The 11,569-nt window shown below is 44.2% G+C and overlaps 1 protein-coding gene across 2 annotated transcripts in view; it reads left to right on the top strand.

Annotated features, from left to right (window-relative positions):
* The first annotated feature begins 722 nt into the window (after nt 1–722).
* LOC134339359 (UV excision repair protein RAD23 homolog A-like) overlaps nt 723–11,569 on the top strand; it is a 59,388-nt gene continuing 48,541 nt past the window's right edge. The window contains exon 1 of one of the 2 annotated variants that reach the window (XM_063035791.1): nt 723–976. In XM_063035791.1, the coding sequence (XP_062891861.1) occupies nt 911–976 (66 nt within the window). In that variant the 5' untranslated portion in view covers nt 723–910. The remainder of the gene's footprint in view (nt 977–11,569) is intronic. The other variant, XM_063035790.1, reaches the window with a different exon arrangement.

Raw genomic sequence — 11,569 nt, 5'->3', positions numbered from 1 at the left:
TCTATCCATGACCTCCACCACTGTTGTGTTGAACCACACTCAGGTTGGAATATACGCAGATAATTTCAAAACAAGTAGATTGAGGTAATACATAGAGAAACACAATAATGCAGGTAATAACGTTATCATCACAATATAAAGTGAGTGCAGGTAGACCATGAGAAGATGACTAAAGTGAAGTGCAGATTGTCTTTTATAATGCTGGGTTAATTTTAGCTGTAATAAATTTTGGTAAACAAATATAATAGAAACTGGAGGTGAGTTGCAGGCCATCCCTGATCTGGCTGTGTTTGGGAGAGCTGTGGAGAGGCTGAAACACAAGACTGTCGAAGCTGAAATCAGGAGCAAACACGAAGTGCTGGAGGAACTCAGCAGGTCAGGCAGCATCTATGGAGGGAAACTGATGTCCTAATGAAAGAACTCGACACAAAATTCGACTGTCCCCTTTTGAACCACAAATGCTACCTGAGACCTGAGTTCTTCCAGCAGTTTTTGTGTGGCACCTCGAATTCTGTTGCTGTGTAAACTGGTGGTGGGGTAGTAAAATAAGGCGGTCGATTTCCTGCTTCACTTTGCATTCTAGCAGCACACAGAAACACTGGGTTATTACAGAGGGGTAAGCGCTGGACATCATTAATAAATGCAATACTGTACAGTACAGGTGGATGACCGCCGCACCACGGGCGCTCGGTCACGCTGAGGCGTCGCGACGCGGTCGGTCTCCCTGGCGATTACGTTACACGCCGACGCGTCCCCGCGTCAAAATGGCGGCCGTTTGAGACTTTGACACCTGTCAGCCTGGTGGAAATTTCCAGCAAGTTCCAGAGAAGCGTGATCGCCAGCGCGTTCCCCCCCGGGGGACGTGGAGGGGGGGGAGGAAGGGGCACAGTCGGCCGCGGGCATCGCCATCATGCTGATTACCGTGAAAACGCTACAGCAGCAAACGTTCAAAATCGAGATCGACCCCGAGCAGACGGTGAGGCAGCGGGACTGGAGGGAAGGGGGCGGGACTTCGGGGACAGGGAGGGGAGGAGCGACAGAGGCGCGTGCTCGTGGTGAGGTGTGATAGGCGTGGCTTACAGCAGGGGGCGGGGCTAGCAAGGTGGGTGTGGCTGTGACCCTCAGCGAAGAGGCAGCCACTCCTTTGGAAGTTTTCTCTTCGCAGGGGTCTTTCGCCATCCTGGAGCCACCCTGTAGTCACCCTGTAGTCAGGGAAGTGAGTCATACAGCACAGAAACAACTGTGCGATAATTTGCTAAAATCAGGGAATATTAATATCGTTGGGGTATCAGTTAATAAACTAGATTTTGAGCAATGACCAGACAGTGATCTGATGTGTGGCAAGATGTAGCTCACTCAGGTTCGCTGACTGAATACGTAAATCATTGATTCGTAGTAGTTTGGTGTTTTGAGCAGCACCCAATCAGCATTTGGGATTGATTAGCAAAAGCAAATTAAAATAAGGCAGGGGCAACCAGAGTGGTCTTTGTTGGAGTGGAATGTGGTAGAGTGGGGATTTTAAGGCTTTAGCTCTTCGAGGCTTTAGTAAGGAGAGGCTTGGATGAGAGAAGCTGAAAAAGCTGCAGGTAGATTCCCCCCGCCCCGTTTATTTATTGTTTTCCTTCTTTATATTTGCACAGTTATAACAGTAGGGATCTCAGACAGGATCGTGAATGCTTCTCTTGTGGGAAATCTTATAGAAATATATAAAATTATGAAAGTGATAGAGGCAGGGAATTTATTTCCACTGATAGGTGAGAGTAGAACTAGGGGACATAGACTCAAGATTTGGGGAAGTAGATTTTGGACAGAGATGAGGAGAACTGCTTTTCCCAGAGGGTGGTGAGTCTGTGGAATTCTGTACCCAATGATGCAGAGGAGTCTACCTCAGTAAATGTATTTAAGACAAGGTTGGATAGATTTTTGCATAGTAAGGGAATTAAGGCTTATGGGCAAAAGACAGGTTGGTGGAGATGAGTCCATGGCCAGATCAGCCATGATCTTACTGAATGGCAGAGCAGGCCAGATGTGCCAGTTGGCCTACTCCTGCTCCTATTTCTTATGTTCTTATGTGGGAAGGCAGAGAGTCCTCTAGTGTCCCTGATGAGACACTATGTGATGTGAGAAGTGCATCGAGCTGCAGCTTCTAACAATCTGCATTCAGGAGTTGGAGCTGGAACTGGATGAACCCTGGGTCATTTGGGAGGCTGAGGGGGGTGATAGATAGGACATATAGAGAGGTAGTTACACTTTGTGCAGGACACAGGAGACTGGGTGACTGTCAGGAGGGGGAAAGGGGTTAAACAGCCAGTGCAGATTACCCCTGTGGCCATCTCCCTCAACAACAGGTATACCACTTTGGATACTGTCGGGTGGGAGAATGACCTGGCAGAGGAATGTCACAGCAGTCTGGTCTCTGGCACTGAGTTTGGCTCTGTAAGTCAGAAGGGAAGGGGAGGGGGGAAGAAGATGTGAGCTGGGGTGATAGGGTATTTGTTAGTTAGGGGAATAGAAAAGAGCTTCAGTGGATGAGAATGAAATTTCTGAATGGGAAGTTGCCTTCCAGGTGCTAGGATCTGGAACATCTTGGATTGAGTCCTCAGCATTCTTAAATGGGAGGGTGAGCAGCCAGAGGGCATGGGCCATGTAGTGAGGGGAACAGACCGGAGAGTCTGTGGATGTGAACGGGACACCCAGATGGAATGTTGACTCCCAGGTGCCAGGGTCAGGGATGTCTTAGATTGCATCCACAACATTTTGGAGAGGGAGGGGGAGCCGCCAGATGTCTTGGTACATATGGGTACGAATGACATAGGAAGGAGAAGCAATGAGGTCCTGAAAAGAGAATTTAGAGAACTCAGTAGAAAGCTGAGAAGCAGGACCTCCTGGGTAGAAATTTCAGTGAGGGTGGAAACAGGGAGATTTAGCAGATAAATGTGTGGCTGAGAAGCTGGTGCAGGGGGCAGGGCTTCAGGTTCTAAGAAAATTGGGATCTCTTCTGGAGGAGGTATGACCTGTTCGAAAGTGACAGGTTGCACCTGAACCCGAGGGGGACCAATATTCTCACAGGCAGGTTTGTTAGAGCTGTTGGGGAGGGTTTAAACTAACTTGGCAGGGGGGTGGGAACCAGAGTGAAGGTACTCAGGATAGGACAGATGGTAAAAAAGTAAAGATAGCATGCAGTCAGACTGTCAGGAAGAGCAGACAAGTGATGGGACTTAGTTGCAGCCAACAGGCTGAGTATCAAATCATTAGGGATGCAGAATCAGAAAGGATAGCAAATATGGTACTCAAGGTGTTGTATCTAAATGCGTGTAATATAAGAGATAAGGTGGATGATCTTGTTGCAATATTGCAGATTGTCGGGTATGATGTTATGACCATCACTGAATCGTGGCTGAAGGATGGTTGTAATTGGGAGATGAATGTCCAAGGTTACACATTGTATTGGAGGGATAGGAAGGTAGGCAGAGGGGGTGGTGTGGCTCTACTGGTAAAGAATGGCATCAAATCAGTAGAAAGATGTGACACAGGATCGGAAGATGTTGAATCCTTGTGGGTTGAGTTAAGAAATTTCAAGGGTAAAAGGACGTTGATGGCATTTATATACAGGCCTGCCAACAGTGGCTGGGAGGTGGACCACAGGTTACAACAGGAAATAGAAAAGGCGAGTCAAAAGGGCAATGTTATGGTAGTCATGCGAGATTTTAACATGCAGATCGCTTGGGGAAATTAGGTTGGTAATAGACAGTACTCCAACGTGCCCATACAAAAAGATCTTTAATGAGAACATTAAATGAGAGGAAACTTAAGTTCCTGGGCTATGTCATCAGAAAGGGAGAAATAGAATGCCTTACGTTACAAGGCCGTATGCCTGGGAAACGTGGAAGGGGAAGGCAAAGAAGAAAATATATGGACACTGTGAAAGAACGAACAGATCTAAGTGTGCAATATATCATTGATGTTGCATGGGATCTTTTGATGTAGAAAGCCATGATCGCCCAAGCATGTAACACGCAAGGCACATGAAGAAGAATAGATCTCAAGAGAGTGAGTTTGTTGAATGCCTAAGTGATAGCTTTTTAGAGCAGTTTGTCATTGAGGGTATCAGCTATTTTTCGGCTGTCCATGGATTTTCGATGTTGGCTGAGGCCTGGGCAAGGTTGTATGGAAGACCGGCAGTTGCCGATGCTGCAAGTCTCCCCTCTCCGCGCCACCGATGTTGTCCAAGGGAAGGGCACTAGGACCCATACAGCTTGGCACCGGTGTCATCGCAGAGCAATGTGTGGTTAACTGCCTTGCTCAAGGACACAACACACTGCCTCAGCTGAGGCTCGAACTAGCGACCTTCAGATCACTAGACCGGCACCTTAACCACTTGGCCATGTGCCACTATCAGCTATACTGGTATTATATAATGAACTGCAGGCGATTAGGGAGCTTAAGGTGAAAGAACCCTTAAGAACCAGTGATCACAATACGATTGTGTTCAATTTGAAATTTGATGGGGAGAAAGTAAAGTCTGACGTAGCAGTATTTCAGTGGAGCAAGGGAAATTACAGTGGTATCAGAGAGGAGTGGGCCAAAGTAAACTGGAAGGAGCTGCTGGCAGGGATGTCAACAGAGTAGCAATGGCATACGTTTCTGGGGAAAGTAAGGAAGGTGAAGGACATGTGTATTCCAAAAATGAAGAAATACTCAAATGGTAAAATAGTACAACCGTGGCTGACAAGGGAAGTCAAAGCTATTGTAAAAGCAAAAGAAAGGTCATACAGCAAAGCAAAAATCAGTGGGAAGATAGATATTGGGAAGGTTTTAAAAACCTACAGAGAGCAAATAAAAAAATCTTTAGAAGGGAAAAGATGAAATATGAAAGCACCCTGGCAAATAATATCAAAGTGGATAGTAAAAGTTTTTTCAAGTATGTTAAAAATAAAAGAGAAATGAGAGTTGGTATAGGACTGCTAGAAAATGAGGCAGGGGAAATAATAACGGGGGGCGAGGAGATGGCTGATTAACTAAATGAGTGTTTTGTGTCAGTCTTCACTGTGGAAGACACTTACAGTAAGAAACTAATAGAATGCCTGATGTTGTAGTGTGTGAAGAAAGAGAAGTGGGTGCAGTTACTGTTACAAGGGAGAAGGTGCTCAAAAAGCTGAAAGACCTAAAGGTACATAAGTCACCTGGACCAGAAGAACTGCACGCTAGGGTTCTGAAAGAGGTAGAGTTAGAGATTGTGGTGGCATTAGAAATGATCTTTCTAAAATGATTGGACTCTGGCATGGTGCCAAAGGACTGGAAAATTGCAAAAAATGTCACTTCATTCTTTAAGAAAGGAGGAAGGCAGCAGAAAGGAAATTATAGACCAGTTAGGCTGACCTCAGTGGTTGGGAAGATGTTAGAGTAAATTGTTAAGGATGAGGTGATGGAGTACTTGGTGACACAGGACAAGATAGTACAAAATCAGCATGGTTTCCTTCAGGGAAAATCCAGCCTGATGAACAAATTGGAATTCTTTGAGGAGATTACAAGTAGGATAGATAAAGGGGATGTAGTGGATGTTGTATATTTGGACTTTCAGAAGGTCTTTGAAAGGCTGCCACACATGAGATCGCCTACCAGTTAAGAGTCCATGGTGTTACAGAAGGTTACTAACATGGTTAGTGCATTGGCTGATTGGTAAGAGGCAGTGGTTGGGAATAAAAGGATCCTTTTCTGGTCGGCTGCCAGTGACTAGTGGTGTTCCGCAGGGATTTGTGTTGGGACCACTTCTTTTTATGCTGTATATAAATGATTTAGATGATGGAATTGATGGCAAGTTGCAGATGATATGAAGATTGGTGGAGGGGCAGTTAGTGTTGAGGAAACAGGTAGGATGCAGAAGGACTCAGATGAGGGGGATGGGCAAGAAAGTGGTAAATGAAATACAATGTTGGAAAATGCATAGTCAGGAACTTTGGTAGTGGAAATAAATGTGTGGACTATCTTCTAAATGGGGAGAAAATCCAAGAATTCGAGATGCAGAGGGACTTGGGAGTCCTTGTGCAGAACATCCTGAAGGTTAACTTGCAGGTTGAGTCAGTGATGAGGAAGGCAAATGCCTTAGAAACCATAGAAAAACTACAGCACAGAAACAGGCCTTTTGGCCCTTCTTGGCTGTGCCGAACTATTTTCTGGTTAGTCCCACTGAACTGCACACGGACTATATCCCTCCATACACCTCCCATCCGTGTATCTGTCCAATTTATTCTTAAATGTTAAAAAAGAACCCGCATTTACCACCTCGTCTGGCAGCTCATTCCATACTCCCACCACTCTCTGTGTGAAGAAGCCCCCCCTAATGTTCCCTTTAAACTTTTCCCCCCTCACCCTTAACCCATGTCCTCTGGTTTTTTTCTCCCCTTGCCTCAGTGGAAAAAGCCTGCTTGCATTCACTCTATCTATACCCATCATAATTTTATATACCTCTATCAAATCTCCCCTCATTCTTCTACGCTCCAGGGAATAAAGTCCTAACCTATTCAACCTTTCTCTGTAACTGAGTTTCTCAAGTCCTGGCAACATCCTTGTAAACCTTCTCTGCACTCTTTCAACCTTATTAATATCCTTCCTGTAATTTGATGACCAAAACTGAACACAATACTCCAGATTTGGCCTCACCAATGCCTTATACAACCTCATCATAACATTCCAGCTCTTATACTTAATACTTTGATTAATAAAGGCCAATGTACCAAAAGCTCTCTTTACGACCCTATCTACCTGTGATGCCACTTTTAGGGAATGTTGTATCTGTATTCCCAGATCCCTTTGTTCTACTGCACTCCTCAGTGCCTTACCATTTACCCTGTATGTTCTACCCTGGTTTGTCCTTCCAAAGTGCAATACCTCACACTTGTCTGTTTTAAAATCCATCTGCCATTTTTCAGCCCATTTTTCCAGCTGGCCCAAGTCCCTCTGCAGGCTCTGAAAACCTTCCTCACTGTCGACTACACCTCCAATCTTTGTATCATCAGCAAATTTGCTGATCCAATTTACCACATTATCATCCAGATCATTGATATAGATGACAAATAACAATGGACCCAGCACTGATCCCTGTGGCACACCACTAGTCACAGGCCTCCACTCTGAGAAGCAATTCTCTACTACCACTCTTTGGCTTCTTCCATTGAGCCAATGTCTAATCCAATTTACCACCTCTCCATGTACACCTAGTGACTGAATTTTCCAAACTAACCTCCCATGCGGGACCTTGTCAAAGGCGTTACTGAAGTCCATGTAGACAACATCCACTGCCTTCCCTTCATCCACTTTCCTGCTAACCTCCTCGAAAAACTCCAATAGATTGGTCAAACATGACCTACCACACACAAAGCCATGTTGACTCTCCCTAATAAGTCCCTGTCTATCCAAATGCTTGTAGATTCTGTCTCTTTAGTACTTCCTCCAATAACTTACCCACTACCGACGTCAAACTTACCGGCCTATAATTTCCCGGATTACTTTTTGATCCTTTTTTAAACAACAGAACAACATGAGCTACTCTCCAATCCTCCGGCACTTCACCCGTAGACACCGACATTTTAAATATATCTGCCAGGGCCCCTGCAATTTCAACAGTAGTCTCCTTCAAGGTCCGAGGGAATACCCTGTCAGGTCCTGGGGACTTATCCAGTTTAATTTGCTATGTTAGCATTCATTTCAAGGTCTAGAATACAAGTGGAAGGATGTGATGCTGAGGCTTTATAAGGCACTGGTGAGGCCTCACTTTGAGTATTGTGAATAGTCTTGGGCCCCTCATTTTAAAAAAGATGTGCCGGCATTGGAGAGGGTCCAGAGGAGGTTCACAAGGATGATTCCAGGAATTAAAGGGTTATCATACGAGGAATGTTTGATGGCTCTGAGTCTGTACCCACTGGAATTCAGAAGGATGGGGCGGCGGTGGATCTCATTGAAACCTTTCGAATGTTGAAAGGCCTAGACAGAGTAGATGTGAAAGGATGTTTCCCATGGTGGGGGAGCCTTGGACAAGAGGGCACAACCCACAGCTTTTCAAATGTTGAAAGGCCCAGACAAAGTAGATGTGGAAAGGATGTTTCCCATGGTGGGGGAGCCTTGGACAAGAGGGCACAGCATGAGGATAGAGGGGTGCCTTTTCAAAACAGAGCTGTGGAGAAATTTCTTTAGCCAAAGGGTGGTGAATTTGTGGAAATTGTTGCCACATGCGGCTTTGGAGGCCAGGTCATTGGGTGTATTTAAGGCAGAGATTGATAGGTTCTTGATTGGACATGGCATCAAAGGTTATGGGGAGAAGGCCAGGAACTGGGGTTGAGGAGATTTAAAAAAACAGGATCAGCCATGATTGAATGGCAGAGCAAACTTGATGGGCCAGATGGCCTAATTCTGCTTCTATCTCTCATGGTGTTATGGTCTTATGTAGGTACCAATGGCATAGGTAGGAAGAGTGATGAGGTTCTGCAAAATGAGTTCAGGGAATTAGGTGCTTCGTCAATAGTTGTGATCTCAGGATTGCTACCTGGCAAGGTGCTAGTGAGGCCAGAAGTAGGAAGATCATACAGTTTAACATGTGGCTAAGGAGTTGGTGTAGAAGGGAGGTCGTCTGATTTTTGGATCAGCGAAAGTGGGACCTATACAGGTTTTCACTTGAACTGGAGGTGGACTAATATCCTAGTGGGAAGGTTTGCTGGTGCTGCATGGCAGGGATTAAACTAAAATTGCAGGGGGATGGGAATCAGAATGCCAGAACAGAGAGTGAATAGGTTGTGGAGACAGACAAAGTCAGGAATTAAAAGGTTGAGTATGGTGAGACTAGTATTCTGAGTTGTATATATTTTAATGCAAGAAGTATTGTAGGAAAAGCAGATGAGCGCTGGGCATGAATCAACACATGGAATTATGGTATGGTTGCCATTAGTGAGATTTGATTGCAGGAGGGGCAGGACTCGCAGCTCATTATTGCGGGGTTGCATTCCTTTAGACGCGACAGAGAGGGAGGATTTAAAGAGATGGTGTTACTCTTCACGAATGACTGGAGAGCTCCACTCGTGAAGCCTTGAGTGGAACTGAGGAATAAGAAACGTATGACCATATTAATGGGCTATATTACCGACCACCCACAGTCCGCAGGATTTAGAGGAACAAATTTGTAGAGAGATCACAGGCTGTTGCAGAAACATAGCATGTGATTTAATTTTGTACATGCAATGCCCTCATTAATATTTTTACTGCAATGCCATAGGTATTTCATTTTAGCAGTTTGGTGAGAGCAGTCTGTTTGTTTTTTGCAAGTTTGGGTTTGAGCTAAAGATAAGGAGCACTTTTGTCCAACTTAGGAATGTTGTGTCAGAGAATTCTGGGTGGAGAGGTTTCTGGTGACAGACACTGGTGCAGTTTGAGGTCTATTTGGCATGAACTGGGAGAAGGCAGGAGGAAGGTGGCTGAGAATGGCATCCCTGTTGCAGAAGGTGCTTTGTGCAGACAAGGGGCTTCAAGGAGGAAGGACCAATACTCCCATTTGTTCGATATGGCATTCATGCAACATTCGGAAGGTGGTGTGTGCTTTCATGCAGACCGTGGGTCCAGTGCGTGAGTTAAAGACAACTTCAAAATGAGCTCCAACTTGTGTGTACATTTGCACTGGGTTAATTGTAATGGGTTCTTTTTATTTTTTTATTTTCTTTTTCTTACTTACTGTTCAATAAAGCTGAAATTTGTAAATATACTTCCTTTATGATTGTGTGCGATGTACAATCTGTTATTTCTTGCTGACGGGTAATTGCAAGTGGGCAGCATTTACACAGTATTCGATCAGATTGGGGTGCGGGTAGTTGAAACATCCTGGCTCTCCTGCTCTGGTGGGACCCAAGTCATACTGACCCTAGTTGTACAGAGCTTGAGAAAGGTGGTTTTCTCACTGCTGCATCCGTTCGCTTGTTAGTGAGGGGCTAACCAGCCATGTTTTTGGAGAACGCCTGGTAAAAATACATATTGACTGGGAGTCCCATACTGTAAAAGGGTTAGATAAGATAGAGTTTGTCAAATCTGTTCAGGAAAGTTTCCTTAATCAGTTTATTGCATTCCCAGTGAGAAACCACGTGATGCTTGGTTTACTATTGGGGAATGAGATGGGGACCACTTTGTATCTAGCATCATGGTGTCATTGATTTCAAAGTAAATACGGTCTGGTCCGCGGGTTGAGATTCTAAATTGGAGAAAGGCCAATTTTGATGGTATCAGAAAGGGTGTGGGAATGTGGATTGGGACAGGCTGTTTTCTGGCAAAAGTGTACTTGGTAAGTGGGAGGTCTTCCAAAGTGAAATTTTGAGGGTTCTTTAATTACATTACACAATTGACTATTTCATTTTTGCTGTTTAAAATAAAAGATCAGTTGATTAAGCTAGTTCAAACTTGTTGAATTAACCAATAGGATTTGTCTTTATTTTTGAGAGAGTGCAGGAAAAAGAATGAGGAGCAATTTTTTTTCTACAGAGAGCAGGGGATCAAAGGAGGAGAAAGAAAGAAAATGGAAATAGACAACAAGTATGGCGGAAATGAAGGATAAATACTGATGTCAGAAAATCCTCATTCAGATTTTGGCCTCACATAGAATGTGCAGATAATTTTTAGTTAGTTAGTTACCAGTTGACCTTGGAGAAAATTGGTCTCATTGTACCTGGTTATTGCATGGAATTTTTTTTACTTAGACTGGTTCTTCAGTGCAGAACCATTTCGGTACTGTGAGTAAACGAAGTGAAGCAAACTAGATTGATTATGTAACAATGAACTCCAAAGATTATGTGAACAATATAGACTAAAATATATATGAGGGGTGATTGATAAGTTCGTGGCCTTGGGTAGACGGCGTCAATTTTAGAAAACCTAGCACATTTATTTTTCCTACATTTACACACTTAGTCCAGCAGTCGCGGAACATACAGATCCCTTCTTCGTAGAGTCAGCATCTTGGACCTCCAGAAAGTGGTCTACAGCAGGGGTGATTGATAAATTTGTGGCCTAAGGTAGAAGGAGATGAGTTATTAACTTCAAACTTTCTGCATTTTCACTCAGAGTTGAACGGCACGTGCATGTAACGAGAGCAGAATAACTCATCTCCTTCTACCTTAGGCCACAAACTTATCAATCACCTCTGCTATGGACCACCTGGAGCTCCAAGATGCTCTTGTTACATGCACATGCAGTTCAAGTCTTTGAGTGATAATGCATAAAGTTTGAAGTTAATAACTCATCTCCTTCTACCTTAGACCATGAACTTATCAATCACCCCTGCTGTGGACCACTTCTACAAAGAAGGGATCCGTATGCTCCACGATCGCTGGACTAAGTGCGTACATGTAGGAGGGGACTATGTTGAAAAATAAATGTGCTAGGTTTTCTGAAATTGACTCCTTCTACCTTAGGCCACAAACTTATCAATCACCCCTCGTATATTAAACTATAACAAACAAAATAAAGAAAATATATATAGGATGGGCTCTTTTCTTTATTTTGTTTGTTATAGTTTAAGATACGATTTTGATCTAAGTTT

This window comes from Mobula hypostoma, chromosome 29 (genome assembly GCF_963921235.1).
Source record: "Mobula hypostoma chromosome 29, sMobHyp1.1, whole genome shotgun sequence".
Classification (NCBI taxonomy): Eukaryota; Metazoa; Chordata; class Chondrichthyes; order Myliobatiformes; family Myliobatidae; genus Mobula; species Mobula hypostoma.
The sequence above is the reverse complement of the archived record's forward strand: the minus strand, read 5'-3'. Positions and strand labels throughout refer to the sequence as shown.